Source organism: Anomaloglossus baeobatrachus, chromosome 1 (assembly GCF_048569485.1).
Source record: "Anomaloglossus baeobatrachus isolate aAnoBae1 chromosome 1, aAnoBae1.hap1, whole genome shotgun sequence".
Lineage (NCBI taxonomy): Eukaryota > Metazoa > Chordata > Amphibia > Anura > Aromobatidae > Anomaloglossus > Anomaloglossus baeobatrachus.
In genome coordinates, this window is record NC_134353.1 from 258,858,679 (window position 1) to 258,879,699 (window position 21,021).

General features: G+C 41.6%; 1 protein-coding gene across 1 annotated transcript in view; it reads right to left on the reverse strand.

The window, feature by feature from the left end:
- The window catches only part of LOC142311129 (uncharacterized), a 237,355-nt gene that overhangs the window by 184,330 nt on the left and 32,004 nt on the right, over positions 1-21,021 (reverse strand). The window contains exons 4-7 of the mRNA XM_075349272.1: positions 18,592-18,663; positions 17,714-17,830; positions 12,630-12,665; positions 2,727-2,753 (exon numbers count right to left, since the gene is read on the reverse strand). Of these exons, the coding sequence (XP_075205387.1) occupies positions 2,727-2,753; positions 12,630-12,665; positions 17,714-17,830; positions 18,592-18,663 (252 nt within the window). The remainder of the gene's footprint in view (positions 1-2,726; positions 2,754-12,629; positions 12,666-17,713; positions 17,831-18,591; positions 18,664-21,021) is intronic.

A 21,021-nucleotide genomic window follows, 5' to 3' on the forward strand; every position in this document is an offset into this window, starting at 1 on the left:
AACCTCATATAAGTCAATGCAGACCCGAATTTGTGTGCTGAAAAATGGTCGTAGTAAAGGTTGTAAAAGGAAGCAAAATGGGGGTGACTGCACTTCAAACAAATGCAGGGGGAATAAATAAAAAAAAATTAAAAAAGGCATGGCCTCCCACCTAATTTTGATAACCAACCTGGGTAAAGCAGCAGCTGCGGGCTGCATCCCTCAGCTGTCTGCTTCCCTTTGGCTGTTTTTCAAAAATAGTGGGGATCCCATTTTGTTTTGTTTTTTTAAATAATTTAACTAAATAATTTAAAAAAAGACTTGGGCTCCGCCCTATTTTTGATAACCAGCCAACGTAAAGCAGACATCTGGGGGCTGTTATTATCATGGTGGGAAGGATAATGGCTATTTCGCCCCTCTCAGCATGCAAATAGAAGCCCGTAACTGCCCCAAAAGTGGCACATCCATTAGTTATTAGTTGGGTTAGTAATGGGTAGGCGTCTATCAGACATCCCCATTACTATCCCGGTAAGTATAGAGTTAAAAAAAAACACAGAAAAAAAATAAAGACTCCCTCACACTCTACCTTTCACCAATTTATTAGTAAAATAAATCCTGGAAGTTCCAACGTAATCCAAAGAGTAATGTCCCACAATGCCCATTGATTCCTATGTACCTGCATTCTGAGAACTTTCTAAAAGTGCAGTGCCACAGATCACTGCCAGTCAACAGCAGCCCGGAATTTCTCACGAGCGGAGACGTCACTGTTAGAAATTTCGGGCTTCTACTGACTGGTAGTAACCTATGGAGCCTAGATCGGAAAACGAGGCTGCAGAGGGGTTACTGCCGGTCAGCGGTAGGTATGGAATTTCTCACGAGCGTGAGAAATTACGGGTGGCTACAAACTGGCAGTGACCTATGGAGCATTGTTGTGTGAAAGTTCTCAGAACACAGCTTCATAGGAGCCAATACTGTAAATGTTGTGGGACATTACCCTTTGGATAACGTTGGAACTTTCAGGATTTATTTTATTAATAACTTGGTGAACGAGGGAGTGTGGGGGGAGTGTTTATTGACATAAACTTTTTTCTGTGTTTTTTTTAACTCTATGCTTACCGGTTTAGTAATGTCCGATTTATGACTCCCCATTACTAACTCCAAGGGTTGATGCTAGCTGTCAATTCACAGTTGACATCAACTCCACAAAGGTCAGGTAAAGCACCAGAATTGGCACATCTAACAGATGCACTACTTCTATGGTGGCTGCGGGCTGCTATTTTTAGTCTGGGAAGGGCCAAATAACCATGGGCCTCCCAGCCTGATAATACCAGTCCTCAGCTGTCATCTTTTCCTTGGCTGCTTAACAAAAATAGGGTGGACGCCAGGCTATTTTTTAAATTATTTATTTAAATAATTTTAAAAAGCGGAGTGGCATCCCTTCTAATATTGATAACCAGCCACGGCAAAGCTGATAGCTGAGGGTTGCAGCCCCCAGCTGTGTGTTTTGCCTGCACAGGTTATCAAAAATAGGTGGAAGTCCACATCATTTTTTTTAATCCTTATCGTTCACAGCAGTATACAGACAACTTCTGCATGCAATAAAGCTTGTTGACTGGCTGCGCTGCAATCTTTCAACAAACTTTATCAACATCCAAAGAGGAACCGAACACTGAACTTGGACACAAACTTTTTTTAAAAGCCCCTGTTGTGATCCGAGCCAGAGAATTCATTGTGGGAACTGATCTTTAGTGTCATAGGGGGGCTGCTTTAACTAAAGTAATTGATCACCTGTACTAGATCCCTTTTTCATAATTGTGCATATAGTCATTTCATGGCACCTGAAGGGCTGTAGTAGTTGGCTATGTCACCACATAGAAATTTTCTGTTATGTTCTCATACTATAGTATTGTTTTATAGACAGATGACGTAAAATAAGATTTAATAAGTGCTGCATTGAGAATCAACATAAAATAAAAATCATTTACATGAAATTATTCTCAATGTCTTTCATGATAACTTCAGTTTCCCAAATATGTTTTCATGTAAACTAATAGTAATTGTAACAGAGTGAAATTTTCATGCTTTTAAGATGCGCCACTAATTTTTATACCGTATTCTGTGTTAAGCTTTTACAGTGTTTGAATAGCATATTGCTGCAGAGCCAAATTGATGTTTTCACTATATTTAGTCTCATATTAATGGTGATATCAGATACGTCCTGGGCTTGCTCCATCCACCTGTAGCAGACACTGTTCCTGATGAATGCTAATAACACTGAAGCCGCGGGAATTGGTTTTCTGGTTACCTTTGAATCAGAGAGACACTTGTATGCTTCCTCAGAGCAGTCTTTATTTAGCCTTGACATTTATAGCCAAAATATAATTCTTCTTACAAAAACATATATCAATGATCATACATTTTCAAATAGAAATTTTATCTAACAGGGAGAAATAAAAAGTTTGGATTTGATTTTCTCAAGTTGCCTGTCATGTCTCCCCGGAAAATCAAAGAGACCTTTTCACCTCTCGTTTAGCAGACAGATTGAAAACAGTCTGCTCTGAGGTTCCCATGATGGAGGAAATTAGAAATCTTAAGTCTCACATTAAACAGCACCATTTTTAGAAAATGCACTTTATAGACTAAACTAACAGCCTGATTGTGGTCTACGGTAGCCATTCCTGAACAGCCTGCCCCGGGCCTAGTTTGGTGAGGAAAAAATAATGACTTCTGCAGCAGTTGTTCCTTACCTTTTGTCCAGGAGGCCCCATTGGACCCTGAAAAAGAAATATTACTATGTTGTTTTATGATTTCTTATAAACTGACAAAATAAAAATCTACATCAAATGCAATGTTATATTCTATTACTTTCCATAAAATAAACAATACAATACAAATACAGTTAATGCATCCACAAAAACTAACAGTTTCTCCAAATAATTGTATATCAGCTTGTACTATGCATGCAGTATTATATTATACAGTTTTACTCTATATCTACTGTAAAGACTTTTGTGCATTTAAGGCTTTGCGATCTTTAGCTGTGCATCCTGAGTTGTGGCCGGTCACCCTGCGTCAGTACTGTATCTTTCCGAGCCAAACAAATAAAAAGGAGGCCAAACTGAGGCAAAAGGATCTTCCCTAAAGGCCGCTTTACATGCTACGATATATCTAACGATATGTCACGTCGTTAGTGACGCATATCCGGCATTGTTTGACATATCGTAGTGTGTAACACAAATGAGCGACTGTGAACGAGCAAAAATACTCACCTTATCGTTGCTCGTTGACACGTTGTTCATTTTCAAAAAATCGAACGTCCTTCTGTGCGCCGGTTGTTCGTCGTTCCCGAGGCAGCACACATCGCTCCGTGACTCCTCGGGAACGACGAACTGCAGCTTACCTGCGTCCTGCCAGCAATACGGAAGAAAGGAGGTGGGCGGGATGTTTACGTCCCACTTATCTCCGCCCCTCCGCTTCTATTGGCTGGCCGCTGTGTGATGTCGCTGTGACGCCGAACGTCCCTCCCCCTTCAGGAACTGGATGTTCGCCGCCCACAGCGAGGTAGTTCGGGAGGTAAGTACGTGTGACGTGGTTAACTGACTTTGTGTGACACGGGCAACAAATTGCCCGTAACGCACAAACAATGGGGGCGGGTGCGATCGCACATGCGAACGCACGATAAATTGATACGTGTAAAGCGGCCTTAAGTCTCCAAACCTTCAAAAATGTAATTTTGTATATAAGTAGTTGGCAGATATTTTTGGATAAGTTCACGAGTTATTAAATGTTCCTCTCCTAAAGGTTGGTCCACGTTTTGCAAATATTTCATTCAACAATGAGGGGGGTTTAAATGCAACAATGGCACCAAATTGAGCCACAATTTGAATGCAAAACAGCAGTGCAAGTAGGTCAATCAGCAGGTGGAATGTATATATATATATATATATATATATATATATAAAAAGACCTTTTTCTGCACCACACCTATAGATGGGATGTGTCTGGAATTGCAACTCCATCACAAGTAAAGTTAATAGGATTGAACTGTAAAACCACACTATCACACCAGGTGCTACAGTGACCAGTCCAGTCAGGTGAGTGTAGCAGGACATCATCACCTGTGCCGCAGACAATGTTCCATTCCAGTCACATGACTGCTGCTGATAATCACATATCACAGTGATTAGGTGTCCATAGATCAAGACAATATCGCTTCTGTCACAAAAATGGGTGTGGACCAACTTGCGCCCAGGGATCAGGCTTACCTTGGAGGGGCATGACTAAGCGACTACCTCATATTCACTAGTGCATCTCATGGTGAGGTTAGGCTTGTGCTGGAAGGTAGCCTCCAGATACTACTCTAAGTCAGTCTCCGGTACTTCAGTAGCTTACCCCAGGGGTCAGGGACACAGGTACGGGCTCAAGGTAACGGGCAGGAGTGTATAAACATCACAGGCAGGGTGGACACTGGTACTGGTATGGACGGGAGGGCTAATTCAGGCTAGACAACAGGCTCAGGCAGGGCAGGTTCAGGAGCGTATTAGGTCACAGCAAGTCAGGCAGAATTGGATTATAGTAATGGACAGGTTCTGGCTTAGACTGCATAGGTTCAAGCAGGCAGGACAGGTTCTAGTTCAGACTGAGTAGGTTCAGGCAGACAGGACAAATATTGATACAGGCGGGATACAGATACAGGAACCCGACAATGAGCTAGTAGGTGCAGAACAGACTAGGAACAATGTTGCTCCGGCATCTTCCTAAGGGAGATGATGCCTTAAGTACCTAGTGCCTCTCAACCATAGGCTGGAGGCACTTCTGCATAATGCATGCTGCCCCTCTAAAAGGTGGGGGGTGCATACACTCTAAACCCACTCCCAGGAGACCTAAGTGGTGGGAGCAGGACTTGGGAGCCTAAAGACATGGCAGAAGATACCGGGAAAGGTTGAGCTGCACAGAGGTGAGTGCATCAACGTTCCTGCCTGGTGGGGGAAGAGGGATAGTGCAGGGATGCTAGCGTTATAACATCCACATCTTCATGAGTAGCTTACACTAGAGAAAACTGATGAGTATTCTTTCTTTTATTATTTTATAATATTGTAATTTTTTAAAAAATGTATTTTAAATCGGACAATCCATTTAAGAGATACAAACCAAATGAATTATCGTTGAAATAAACTTAAGGACAAGAATGTTTTTGAAATGATATTTCCAAAATGTAATTTATGACATTGCCTTCTCACAATCCACTTTTGAGAGTCTTTTAGCATGAAGCATGAAGCCGGGTTATTTAAGTAAACGATGTTCAAGTAGAATTATAAACTAACGCTCATAGGTGCATTTTCACACTTTAACCAAGGACAATCCAGCTTCTGTCTTCTCTGGTAAACACTGCAATTTACAGGAACATGATATTTTCAGGTCAATGTAAACTGAGGTGTAATAAGAACACAAACATGCAATGTCATCAAACAAGAGATTGTTTTTACTAATGATCCACAAAAGAATACTAAGGCTGTAGCGGAAAACCACTTCTGGTGGAGACAACCGCCACATGTCAACATAACATAATTCATCTAAATAACTGGAATTTTGTAAGGTTGGGGCATCACTGTGGTACAGATCATAGAAAGGTTCCCTAGTCTTCTTTATTCCCTGGAAGAACATCAGAAGCAACTTCATGTGGTTCAGGGCTGGGCTTGCTGGCACGGAATGAAACATGTGAACGCATCCATTCATTTCTAAGAATTCCAAGGAGGTTCCTTCATCTGTCCACTGCACTCTGATGACATGCTTGGAAGCGATCAGGAACTTTCCCACTGGTAAGTATTACTACCCAGGGATATTCTATACACAGCACATGCATGGTAAGAATAAGGTATCAGGTGATAATACAGGATTAAAGATGGCAGCAGATGGTACTCAGTTTTGGCAGGTTTTCGAATGAACTACACATTGCCAAAATGTAGCTGGATCTGATATAAACTGCAGCAACATGTGTTTACAAGTGACTGTAATGGTATCACATTCATATGATAGAGTTCTATGGTATTAAATGGCAGGGATGGGCACTAATGCATTAACACTAATCTTCAGTACTTTTATATGATATATTGAGTCCTCGTGATTTTTATTTTGTGCTTACAAACGGTAATACAGAGTAAATAAACTTCTTTAAAAGAGTAACTAAACCTTTGAAATGTTTTTCTTTTACACATTTCATAGCCTTAATAATTAGTAGTAGATGGATGGGGTTTCAGCACTCAGACTTCATCGATCAGCTTGTAATTTATAGGGCCATGAAATGTGAAAAAATCATTTCAAAGTTTTGAATAAATCCTATAATTTATCTTTGAACTTTTTGTTGAAGAACAAACTGAGGTTATTGGGTTTAGTGTCTGATCGGCAGAGGCTCTGAGTCCAGTTATTGGCTGCAGCAGTGATGAGCACTTTAGATGTGAAATTGCCATTGCAGGAGATCGACAAACACGAGAACAGCGACGGAGAGGCAGCACTTGGACTTTTGGAAGTTGAGTAACAACTTTGTTCATAATTTTAAACCTCCACAATCCTATGGTACAATGAACTTTTAAAATGAACTACCTCTTTAAAGTATTGTTTCAGCTTTTCCCACAATTAAACAGTATAACCCTAGATTAAAAAGAGTATTTTTTATTAAAGGGAAATTACTCTTTCTCCCCTTATGAGATTCATCTTCTCCTACCAGTGTCTCCTTCACTAAATCACTCACTCTCAATTAATTGTTAACATCCATACACATCAAGCAGAGCTAAAAATAACTATTTCTTGACCAGTTGCCGAAAGGGAAAGGGTTAAAAACTGTGCTGCTGTGAAGAAAGAAACTGAAGTATTTGCAGTATGTGATCTTTCAGTCTACGCGTTTCAGAAACACAGCCCCTTCATCAGGAGAAAAAAAGATGTACATGATTTATTTTTCTCCTGATGAAGGAGCTGTGCCTCACAGCAGCTCAGTTTTTACCCATTTTTCTTGCAGCAACTATTGATATCTCTATGTGCCCATCTGTAAAGCTGGGTTTACACACTGAAACTTTCTAGCGATCCCACCAGCGATCCCAACCTGGCCGGGATCGCTACAAAGTCTCTGGTGAGCTGTCAAACAGGCAAACCTGGCCAACGACGCAACAGCGATCCGGACCTGCAGAGCGACCTAGCTGGTTGTTGGGGACGTTGTAAAGCAGCTTTTTGAAAGGGAAGTCGCTGTAAAGTCCCCTTTACACACTGAAACTTTCTAGCAATGCATGCTGCACAGCGGGAAACAAAGGACCTAAGAATGGTCCTGAATGATTTGTAGCGATCACAACTTCACAGCAGGGGCCAGGTCGCTGATGTGTTTCACACACTGCAATGTCGCTGGGGAGGTCGCTGTAACGTCACAAAACAGGTGACGTTACAGCGATGTCGTTTGTGATGTTGCAGTGTGTAAAGCCACCTTAAGAATGGTCCTGAACGATTTGTAGCGATCACAACTTCACAGCAGGGGCCAGGTCGCTGATGTGTTTCACACACTGCAATGTCGCTGGGGAGGTCGCTGTAACGTCACAAAACCGGTGACGTTACAGCGATGTCGTTTGTGATGTTGCAGTGTGTAAAGCCACCTTTATGCTTCTACAGTGGTTGTGACTTTTCACAACTTCTCCACCTCCTTGTGTGGTGTAAAATTTGATTTACTAGGGTGAAACTCTATTTGTGCCTTTCTTTCTTTCCAATCTCTGAAATATATCTCTTGACTAATCTATAATCATCTGAGCAGACCATTCTTTACTTTGTTTACTCTGATGTTCTAGAATGTCATTGCAGAGTGAGCAACTTGCAAAAGATTGTGCAGCTGTGGAAAAAGGAAGCTGGCTATCATAAAAGTTTAGTTTATTACCATGTTTAATGCCCCCATACCTTTATATACCACGTTGAACCAGCGGTTGTGTATACAGATTAGAAAGCACCAACAGTGATTCTTCATTCGGATCTAGTAGTCCTGTGATAGTGGAATGTAGAAAAGGAGAAGAACCTGCTATGTCCCAGGATACCATGTCAGCTCTCTTATACAGGCAGGAGGCTGAAATTCCCCTGTAACTGGGGCTAATATACCAGTGTCAGTTACAGGGAAAATCAGTAATGAATATAAGGTATCAATATGTTAAAAAGCCTCCCATAAGTTTGTTAAGACCCTATAGTGGGTAGAGTATGTGAAATAAATGCAAAGTAAAAATATCAATAGCAAAAGAAAAAAGAAAAGTCAGTGATTGGAACTTGTGTATATGAAAAAAATGAATATTCACCAGTTTCCCCCACCCACCCCTCGGCCGGCATCAATGACTGGAATTTGTGTTAAGAAGTGTGAATATTCATTCCATTAACTATTTGTCATGTGACTATAAACGTCCAGGGCTTACAGCAAAAAATGGGGCAACGTACAAAGATACCTTTATTTTTCGGACTATAAGACGCAGCCTGGTTTTAGAGGAGGAAAATAGGAAAATAAAATTTTAAGCAAAAAATGTGGTCATGACACACTGTTATGGGGCGAGGATCTGCTGCTGACACTGTTATGGGGGTAATGTCCCCAAATTCTCTCCTAAGGTACCCCATCCTGGTAATGATCCTCCTGCCTTGTATATGATCCCCATCCTTGTATATGTGTCCCTCATCCTGATAAATACCCCCATCCTGCTATATACCCCCATCCTGCTTTATACCCCCATCCTGCTCATAATATACCCCCATCCTGCTATATACCCCCATCCTGCTCATAATATACCCCCATCCTGCTATATATGGCACGGTGGCTCAGTGTTTAGCACTGCAGCCTTGCTGGGGTCCTGGGTTCAATTCCCACCAAGAACAAGATCTGAAAGGAGTTTGTATGTTCTCAACAAGTTTGCGTGGGTTTCCTCCATGTTCTCCGGTTTCCTGCCACACTCCAAAAACATACTGATAGGGAATTTAGATTGTGAGCCCCAATGGGGACAGTGTTGTCAATGTATGTAAAGTGCTGTAGAATTAACAGTGCTATATAAATGAATAAATATTATTATTATTATATACCCCCATCCTGCTCATAATATACCCCCATCCTGCTCATATACCCCCATCCTGCTCATAAAATACCCCCATCCTGGTATATGCCCTCTTCCTGCTATATACTCCCATCCTGTTATATGACCTGCATCCTGTGGCACAGAAAGAAAATAAACTACCTTTCCTCACTCCCTGCAGCATCGATGATCTTCCTCTCTGTGTTGCCAGCCATGCCGCTGACCAGTGTGGAGCCGTTCCCCTGCATTATTGCGATGTCCTGCTGTGTGCTGGCCCGCTGATGTGTGTGGAGACTAGCAGTGCGTACATGACGTCATCGCTGTGCTCACCGCTCTCTACACAGATCAGCTGGCCGGAAGACAGGAGGACATCGCGATGCTGCAGGGGAACGGTAACTGGTGAGTATACTTATTCACTGCCCCCCACGCTGATGATGTGCGGAGGGGGCAGTGAATATAGCCGCACATGATCACTCCAGGCTGTAGTTGCCAGGGGTGATCATGCGGGCTGGCTCTTTACTATGCGTGCACCCCCCACTTGTCAGCGCCTGCTTCAGCGCTGAGATAATGGGCGGGTGGATGGGCGTGCATATGAAATGAGCGGGCCCACGTGGTCACGGCACGCGCTGCTACAGCCTGCTCATGCCGCCAATGACCCGCGCCACCACAGCACCCTCATTCCCCGCAGCCATGCCCTATATTCCGACTATAAGACGCACCCCCCCACTTTCCCCCAACATTTGGGGGGAAAAAAGTGTGTCTTATAGTCCGAAAACTACGGTACATATCCTGAAGTGACTGCCCAGTATTTCAGGATACTATTAGTATGATGATCTTCAACTAGGGCTTATTTTTGGGGCAGTGCTTACGTTTGGGGAAACCTGGTATAAGCCAGCAGTGTCTTTCTAGATAATGATTAGTTCATGTGTCATTAGCCAAATGTATTCTCTAAAGTGTTTGAGTGGCTAACATGGAAGCAACATTATTTGATTTATTTTTCGCATCATTGTAGTTACTCCTAATCTATTTTCCCTAACAGGATCTAAATCATATGTGCTTATATTTTCTTGGTGGTGCCTATTTTCTCATACATTTTTTGCAAAAATCTTTAAAATAACTCTAATGCCCATTTTATAAGTACCCAAAATGACTCTAAATTATTCTCGGACCACTTGTCAATATCAGTGCTAGTGCTTGTTTGTATGTACAATGGTTTCTTTAAATTTATTCATAATATAAGAGAATAATACAGTGAAACGTTGGATTACGAGCATAATTTGTTCTGTGAGTGTGCTCGTAATCCAAGTTACTGTTATATCAAAGCAAATTTTCCCATAGGAAATAATTAAAATAAAGACAAATTATTCCACAAACCCAACAATATTTACTGTATTTTTATAACCCTCCTTGTCCTTATCCTGTAGTAATGTGCCCATACTTGTTCCCTTTTACCAATGTGCACATGCAGGTCCTCTTCTTCTAGTAATGTCCCATCCTGGTCCCTTATTGTGCCATTCTTCACATACAGACACACACACACACACACACACACACACACACACACCTCTAGCAATGTCTCATCCTGGTCCCCTATTGTGCCATTCTTCACACACACACAGACACACACACAAAAAACAAAAACATTATTCTCACCTGTCCTCCGTTCCCTCAGCGTCTTCTTCCCTGCTTCTTACGCAGGCATGTGGACATGGTAACGATTGCGAATGATGCAGGGGCTGAAGCATTAGCTGCTTGCTTCTGTTTGGCCAACAGATGCCTTTGCGCTGGCAAGACGTTAAACTGAAATAAAGCAAAGACGGCAGCAACCCCTACACCACCTGTGATCGTTACCGGGTCCAAATGCCTGCGGGCCGCAAGAAGCAGCAAGAGCGGGTGAGAGTGCGGTGAAAGTAAGGAACAGGAAGTGTGCGCGGTGGGTATTTGCTCGTATTTTGAATTATTGCTCGTAGACCAAATTACAAATGTGTAAAAAGCTTGGCTCGTCTTGCAAAATGCTCGCAAACTGGGTTACTCGCAATCCAAGGTTCCACTGTATTAGCAACTTGTGGACTAATCACCTAAAGATATATGGGTAGACACAGCTTTGCTGATGACCGGCCAACATTCTCAAATACCACATCATCTAGTAAAATATTTTTGCTGTCAAACTAAGGTGCTTTGGTCTACCAACTCAAAAAATTAAGGAAATTGCTGCAAATGAACATACATAGAAACCCATGTAGTATAAGTGGCAGATATTCTAAATATTAATAAAAAGGTATATTATATCGAGATATAGCAGCTTTAAGCCTTTCCACTGAGGAAGTCGAGGTTGGCCAATATTAACCTGAATTGTAAGGAAAACACATTATCAATTAAAACCTGGAAACTCTAATCTCTTGCCAAGGGATAGAAGTTAAATGCTGTGCAGTTATAAAAACAAGTGGAGCACAAAATAAATAAGGCCGTTAAAATAATAGACAGTTGGTAGAAGTAAAAGAAAAAAAAGTGTTTTGGTTTTGTGTAAGCATATTGAACGTGCGGAGCTTTATGAGGCTTAACACCTCAGCACTGGTCCATTTCCCTGGAACGTACTGCTGTAAATATATTACTATGGTGTCAAACCAATATGGCATCAGTACAAAAACTCAGGACATCACTGTTATACCTTATAAATAACTGAAGATGCCCTAAAATGATATATTGGATAGTTCTACTGATACACCTCTAATCGAAATAAGAATAGTCTTGATAAACTTTAATGATTGTCTCACTTTCTAGTTTAAAGGTCTCTATATATAGTCAAGTTAAACCTAAAGGCTGCTTTACACGCAATGACATCTCTAATGAGATATCGTTGGGGTCACGGAATTCGTGACGCACATCCGGCCTCGTTAGCGACGTCGTTGTGTGTGACACGTACGAGTGACCGCTAACGATCCCAAATACTCACCAAATCGTTGATTGTTGACACGTCGTTGATTTTCCAAATATCGTTGCTCGTTCTGGATGCAGGTTGTTCGTCGTTCCTGAGGCAGCACGCATCGCTACGTGTGACACCCCAGGAACGACGAACAACAACGTACCTGTGTCCTCCGGCAACGAGATGGGAGTGACGTTTATGCGGCTTCTCTCCGCCCCTCCGCTTCTATTGGACGCCAGCCGTGTGACGTCGCTGTGACGCCGCACAAACCGCCCCCTTAGAAAAGAGGTTGTTCGCCGGCCACAGCGACGTCGTTAGGAACGTAAGTTTGTGTGACGTGCACTGCCGATATTGTTCGCCATGGGCTTAAATTTGCCCAATCAACGGGGGCGGGTGAGATCGCTAGCGATGTCGCAGTGTGTAAAGCGGCCTTAACTCGCAACCAAAAATAAAACAAAAACAGCCAATGTGACAATGATGTGACCTGAGGACTATCTTGCCTCGAAGGGAGTTTATAATTTTGTTGGTGCATGTGCTATAGAAACCCAGACCCTTTTATCTGCTATTATACCTAGTGCGGTCTCTATGTACTATTAGTGAAAGCAAACTACTAAACGATATGCAGGAGAAACATATGATAAAGAAGCTATACTTACAATTAACCCTTGTTCCCCTGGGCTTCCTGGTTCCCCCTAAAAGGAAGTTAGAACAAAAACAATAATATGACCATGTGAGGTATTATTTTATAAAAACCTGGTAAATTACCATTAACTGGCAACGATCTGCAGCCAACATCCATTTAGCAGGCCTACTGTCATTCTATAGGCCTCATTCTGACATCCGTGTGTCCCGTACATGTTGTAGCTGTAGTAATTATAATGTATTGTGCAATCCCCATAACCATGTATCCATTCAAAACACAACACATGAAGACATGTCTGTTGTTTCATGGCGGCACAGATGACAAGGACCAATACAAGTCTATGGGTCCAAGAAAAACACATGCAGCACACGGATGGCATCAATATGTATCTGTGCACCGTATGTGATTAACACGGAAAAGAATAGAAGCTTTGTAATTTATGTCTTTTGATCCATCCAGGAAAAACACTGATGATATACTGAGGGTAAGGCTATGTGCGCACAGTGCGTTTTTCGCAGCGTTTTTGCGTGTTTTTCTGGTGTGTTTTTGGCCACAAAACTGCATGCACTTCCTTCCCCAGCAAAGCCTATGAGATTTCATTTTTGTTGTCCGCACAGTGCAGTTTTGTTTGGCTGCGTTTTTGAGCAGCAAAACGCAGTCATCAAAAACGCAGCAAAATGCAGCCAAAAACGCACCAAAACGCTGTAAAAACACATGCATTTTTGCCGCGGTTGCGTTTTTGTGGGTTTTTAGAGGCCAAAAACGTTGCATCTTTGTAGTAAAAAAAATGGCAAATTGCGCACATAGCCTAAATGAAGACAAGACACACAGACAACACACTGATGGTAAAAGCAGACACACGGATGACACATGGATGGTGAAAGCAGACACACGGATGACACATGAATGGTGAAAGCAGACACACGGATGACACATAGATGGTGAAAGCAGACACACAAATGATACACAGATGGTGAAAGCAGACACATGGATGACACATGGATGGTGAAAGCAGACACACGGATGACACATAGATGGTGAAAGCAGACACACGGATGACACATAGATGGTGAAAGCAGACACACGGATGACACATGGATGGTGAAAGCAGACACACAAATGATACACAGATGGTGAAAGCAGACACACGGATGACACATGAATGGTGAAAGCAGACACACGGATGACACATAGATGGTGAAAGCAGACACACGGATGACACATGGATGGTGAAAGCAGACACACAAATGATACACAGATGGTGAAAGCAGACACATGGATGACACATGAATGGTGAAAGCAGACACACGGATGACACATAGATGGTGAAAGCAGACACACGGATGACACATGGATGGTGAAAGCAGACACACGGATGACACATGGATGGTGAAAGCAGACACACGGATGACACATGGATGGTGAAAGCAGACACACAAATGATACACAGATGGTGAAAGCAGACACACGGGTGACACAGAAATGGTGAAAGCAGACACACGGATGACACATGGATGGTGAAAATAGACACATGGATGACACACAAAAGGTGAAAGTAGACACACGGATGACACACTGATGGTGAAGCAGACACACGGATGACTCATGGATGGTGAAAGCAGACACACGGATGACTCATGGATGGTGAAAGCAGACACACGGATGACTCATGGATGGTGAAAGCAGACACACGGATGACTCATGGATGGTGAAAGCAGACACACGGATGACTCATGGATGGTGAAAGCAGACACACGGATGACTCATGGATGGTGAAAGCAGACACACGGATGACATACTAATGGTGAAAGCAGACACACGGATGACACCCTGATGGTGAAAGCAGACACATGGATGACACACAAATGGTGAAAGTAGACACATGGATGACACACTGATGGTGAAAGCAGACACACGAATGACACACTGATGGTTTAAGCAGACACACGGATGACTCACTGTGGTAAATGCAGACAAGACACATGGATGACACACTGATGGTAAAAGCAGTGACATGGATGACACACTGATGGTAAAAGCAGATACACGGATGACACACTGATGGTAAAAGTAGACACACGAATGACGCATGGATGGTGAAAGTAGACACATGGATGACACTAATGATAAAAGCAGACACACGGATGTCACACAGATGGTAAAAGCAGTGACACGGATGACACACAGATGGTAAAAGCAGACACATGGATGACCCACTTATGGTAAAAACAGACACAAGGATGACACACTGATGGTGAAAGTAGACACATGGATGACACTAATGGTAAAAGCAAACACACGGATGTCACACTGATGGTAAAAGCAGACACACACGGATGACACACTGATGGTAAAAGCAGACACACAGATGACACACTGATGGTGAAAGCAGACACACGGATGACACACTGATTATAAAAGCAGTCACATGGATGACACATTGATGGTAAAAGCAGACACACAAATGTCACACAAATGGTAAAAGCAGACACACGGATGACACAGTGATTGTAAAAGCAGTCACATGACATGGATGACACACTGATAGTATATGCAGACAAGACACACGGACAACACACTGATGGTAAAAGCAGAGATATGGTCAACACTAATAGTAAAAGTAGACACACGGATGACACACTGATAGTGAAAGTAGACACACGGATGACATACTGATGGTAAAAGGAGATACACAGATAATACACTGATGGTAAAAGGAGATACACGGATGACACACTGATGATGAAAGCAGACACACGGATGACATACTGATGGTAACAGTAGACACACGGATGACACACTAATAATAAAAGCAGATACACGGATGACACACTAATAATAAAAGCAGACACACGGATGACACACTGATGATAAAAGCAGACACACGGATGACACACTGATGATAAAAGCAGTGACATGGATGACACACTGATGGTGTAAGCGCTGTGTATCCAATAAATTTAGATTTTTTTTATAACCATAAATATGATTATTTATGCCATGGTACATATTTGTTTTGGTGTTCCTGTTTAAATAGTGCCACTTTGGGACATTTATTAAACTATTTAACATTTATGCTTTTCCCATAATTTTAAATTTTGTTATTGTGGACAAATTTTGCAACTTCAGACATTTTTACACCATTGACTGTCAGCTCTGCCAAATGGACAGAGTTGGAATGGGATGGGGCAAGGCAAGGCCTGTCTAATTCCTAATTACACATGGCGTACCTTACACAAGAAATCTTACTCCAGCCTCTGCCTGGAGTAAGATGTCTGGTGAGGAACACGGAGGTGGACGTCACTTGTAAGATGTGCCAAATTCATTAAGTTGTGCGTGCTTCTTAATCAAGCTCCTCTTAAGGCCCCGTCACACTAAGCAACATCGCTAGCAACATCGCTGGTAACGAACAACTTTTGTGAAGTTGCTAGCGATGTTGCTGTGTGTGACATCCAGCAACAACCTGGCCCCTGCTGTGAGGTCGTTGGTTGTTGCTGAATGTCCTGGGCCATTTTTTAGTTATTGCTGTCCCGCTGTGAAGCACAGATCGCTGTGTCTGACAGCGAGACAGCAACAACTAAATGTGCAGGCAGCAGGAGCCGGCTTCTGCTGAGGCTGGTAACCAATGTAAACATCGGGTAACCAAGAAGCCCTGTCCTTGGTTACCCGATATTTACCTTTGATACCAGCCTCAGCCGCTCTCACTGTCAGTGCCGGCTCCTGCTCTGTGCACGTGTAGCTGCAGCACACATCGGGTTAATTAACCCGATGTGTGCTGTAGCCAGGAGAGCAGAGAGCCAGCGCTAAGCATTGTGTGCTGCTCCCTGCTCTGTGCACATGTAGCTGCAGCACACATCGGGTAATTAACCCGATGTGTGCTGTACTAGGAGAGCAGGGAGCAGCGCACAGTGTGCGCTGCTCCCTGCTCTCTGCACGTATGGCTGGTCACTGGTTGCTGGTGAGCTCACCAGCAACTCGTGTAGTGACGCTCCAGCGATCCCTGCCAGGTCAGGTTGCTGGTGGGATCGCTGGAGCGTCAAAGTGTGACATCTCACCAGCAACCTCCTAGCAACTTACCAGCGATCCCTATCGTTGTTGGGATCGCTGGTAAGTTGCTTAGTGTGACTGGACCTTTAGTCTACCCCTTTGTTAAGACTGGTGTGTACAATAATGTTTTAATGAGTCAGACCCTTTATGTTTATGTGGGAGTCGTACGGCTTACATAGGCTAAATCATAAAACCTGGTTCTTTCAAGTCCAGGAAGTAAAGTCTTATAATTTAATATTTTCACGCATTAAAAAAAACATATGTAGAATATAAATAAACTATATTATACTATATATTTACATTAAACAATATTTAAAAAAAGAAATTACAGCAAATGTTATTTTTTATCTATTTTTTTTATAAAGAGCAAATATATAAATTCTGACAATTTTTACTTCATTCTTCACAGGATAAGCAGAGCCCTGCATGTAATAGACAAGGACTTTGCCATCTCATAAAAAATCTAATATTGTAATACATCTTTTTTAGCTTCTATCAATTATTTTTTCAATTCCTTTACAATAACACCCTCCATGGTGCAAAAATATGATCTCCTTTCACGTTGTTTGAAATCATTCTCATCCAGGTCAACAAATAGGATGGGAAGATATTATTTGCATCATTGTATTTAAGTATAGTAAGTACATAATGGCCTTGTGGATATGGGCGATTGGCCTACTGTATTAATGCATGAATACCTAGTACAATTTGGCTCATTAATACAAGATTGCCATCTTTTCAGTGCATATATAATATGGATTACAGTAATATATTTAATTTATTATCTAGGGAATAATCTGCTTGTTGATGTTTTTTAGGCTGCTTCTGATTTCTCCTAGAAAGCACTGAGTAGACACAACAAAAAAAAAGGAAAATTGTAAAAACTAAAATACTGATTATTTTTTATTTATTGCGTGTTTTATTACTTTTGGTGGTCCTGAATATAAAAGCAGGACATAAAAATAAATATTTCAACATAAAAACAAATACATTTTATTGTATTTTCTCTTTAGATTAAGTACCAGATTTTATAGAAAGGTATTGACTTACTGGAACTCCAGATAATCCTCTTGGTCCGTCTTTACCAGTGTCACCTGGGGGACCCCTGGGACCTGGTGGTCCAGGAGGTCCTGGTGGGCCTGGTGGCCCTGCCTGTCCTTGATCACCCTTAATAAAAAACAGATAGTTAGAATATCTCGAAAAGAAGATTTGCTAGTGATTTCAACATATGTGCATTGCACATGTTCCCTACTGTTTTCTGAATGCCTTAGGAATGAAGCATAATCAAGTAAATACTATAAAATAAATTATAATAGAACATGATGGTTCTTGCAGTGCGATCATAATCTGCCTTTATTTTTTAACTAAGATCTATTGCTTAATATTGCATAGTTTATTCATGGCAAGCAGAGAATTTAGACAGGGGGGATTCCAAGTTCACCTTTAACCATAATAACTCTTTTCTAAAGTTGTAATATACTAAACATATGTATTTTGAAAGTATCACGATCAATGCAGATATGTCAGCTTACTATGTGCTGCTTAGGGTTTAGGTAGAGGAATACTCTCTGAGCACCTGCAATCCCACCTATACTTGCTTTAGGCTTATAGGCATGCACTGTGCAAGAATGCAATAGGATAGGCCAAGTATGGCAGAAGTAACAGAAGGCAAAGATTCAACCGCATCGTCTTCCATGAAACAGGTTTCCATGTTTTAAATAAGATAGGTTCCATCAAAAATGTATTTCTCAACTCAATACTAAATGTAATATATCTAATCACATTGAAATAATAATTCACATATCAACATTCATACTTTTAATGCAGAATTAAAATATATTACCTTTGGGAAAACAAATTTCCAATGTGTAAATTTAGAGACAAATCTCTTAATTAAAACAAAATCTCCTAAAACCGTTTTGCACTACCTTAATCAGCCGGCGTTTAATGAGCTGCTGATCGGCAGAGAGAAAGCCGTGATTGATCTTAGGAAACACCATCTGATCAGTGAAGTGAAGTCAAAAGTTGTAGTTCAGAGATGAGAAAGTTGAAGGACAGACATCAGAAGGCCCGTAGAAAGAAATAGAGACATAAGCGTTAGAAATATAATGTACAGCAGAGTACACACTGGCAGCTTGTATGCCAGGGAACCCGTGCGTTATCCAAAGTGCCTGTTTTAATATATATCCTTAATTGGAATGTCTCAGACACGTATAGGGTATATACTTGGTTGGCTGCTTTGGTTGGCACAGATTCCCACAAGTGCCAGTAGTACTGTCCATACAGTCAGAGGCTCCAGGCAGCATTAGGTGACACAATAGACCATAATTCAGTATTCGTTTGGATCAAATTTGTGACTTTGGTGAATAATGATTCTAAAAAGACAATTCACTTTTTGGGCTTTTGTTCTTTGCTGGATTGATTAGTGTGCTCACTGTTTATGCTGCTGGACTCTTGACTGATCATAGACACATCATCCACAAACCTTGACGGTGAGGATCTGATTACTATGTAGAGCGGCCATTGTGGGGTAGCCTGGCAAACCCTGGAGACACAACATAACATAGCACCAAACACAACAACACAAATACACCACAAGGACAATATACAGTGGATTATGAACAAAAGGAGGAACAATTGTTACAACTGTGTGGTTAACGGTGAATGAAAGACATACATGTGGTAACAGCACTACTCTCCTGTGTAACATTTGTCCAAAGGACTATCTACTCAAATATCATCTGGTTCAGGGAATATGAAGGGCATTTTGTTATCCAATAGGAATTGGTGAAGGTATATAAACACCATTATTCATGTGTTTTCTTCATTTATACATTCGGGTAAGAATCAATACCCCTCTCTCATTTTACAGTGGATTTCATATTGTGCATATTTATCTCATGTTTATTTGACTGTAGATAACAATTGTTTGCGTGATATTGTTTGGGTGTGATTGTATAAGGGATTTATTAAACACGGACCATTCTTGTCTATAAAGCAACTACAGTAGCTTAGGTCTGGAGACCCCACGTTCCAGTCCAAGAACAGTTCATGTATCACATATGTGTGAAACTTGCCTAAAGACCAGTAATGGTCGACAAATATATATGGAGACTAAATAACTCCTTACTATCATGGGCGGCATGGTGGCTGCAGTCTTGCAGTGCTGGGATCCTGGGTTCAAATCCCACCAAGGACAACATCTGCGAGGATTTTGCATGTTTTCCCCATGTCTGCGTGGGTTTCCTCTGAGTTCTCTGGTTTCCTCCCATACTCCAAAGACATACAGATAGGGACCTTAGAATATGAGCCCCAATGGAGACAGTGTTGTTGAAGTATGTCAAGTATATATACAGTATATATATATATATATATATATATATATATATGTTATTATCATTATGAAACCACTTGGCCTCCACTCCAATTGCCTCTTACATTTTACATGCAAAGTTGGATGCCTAATTTAAAGCAAAGGAATCAGTACCTGCATTGGTTTCAATGGAAAAAAACTACTTATGGTACCAGCCAACATTTTTATTCTGTTGAGTTTTAAAAGCCTCCAATATCAATGTCTTGTAAAACTCCTTTAAGAAATATATTTTGTCATTAAGAACCAGCAAGGATCGTTCCTTCTAGAGCTAAGAGTGAATATGATGACAACATGTATTAAGAGCTGCCACAATCTCTTCTCCATTAGGGAAATTAACACCATTGAATCTCCAGGAGAATAAGGCCACCAAGGGGTGTCACCTACTGTCTGTAACAATCTGACTAAATTCTTTGGGTAGCTGCTTATCAAACAGTTTTCTCACAACATTATTAATTAAAAAGGCTAATTAGAAAGGCTAATTAGGATTGACAATGGGAAACTGAGTTTCCCTATTGAGTTGATCTAATTAATATTAATTGCTTGGTTATCATCTCCTAATGCCTCAATCCCAACCCTCAATATACAGTATTCCACCTGATCTTTAACTCTGAGGTATACAGATTTGACTTGTGTCTAAAGCTGGGTTTACACACTGAAACTTTCTAGCGATCCCACCAGCGATCCCAACCTGGCCGGGATCGCTATAAAGTCTCTGGTGAGCTGTCAAACAGGCAGACCTGGCCAACGACGCAACAGCGATCTGGACCTGCAGAACGACCTAGCTGGTTGTTGGGGACGTGTCAAAGCAGCTATTTGAAAGGGAAGTCGCTGTAAAGTCCCCTTTACACACTGAAACTTTCTAGCGATGCATGCTGCACAGCGGGAAACAAAGGACCTAAGAATGGTCCTGAACGATTTGTAGCAATCACAACTTCACAGCAGGGGCCAGGTCGCTGATGTGTTTCACACACTGCAATGTCGCTGG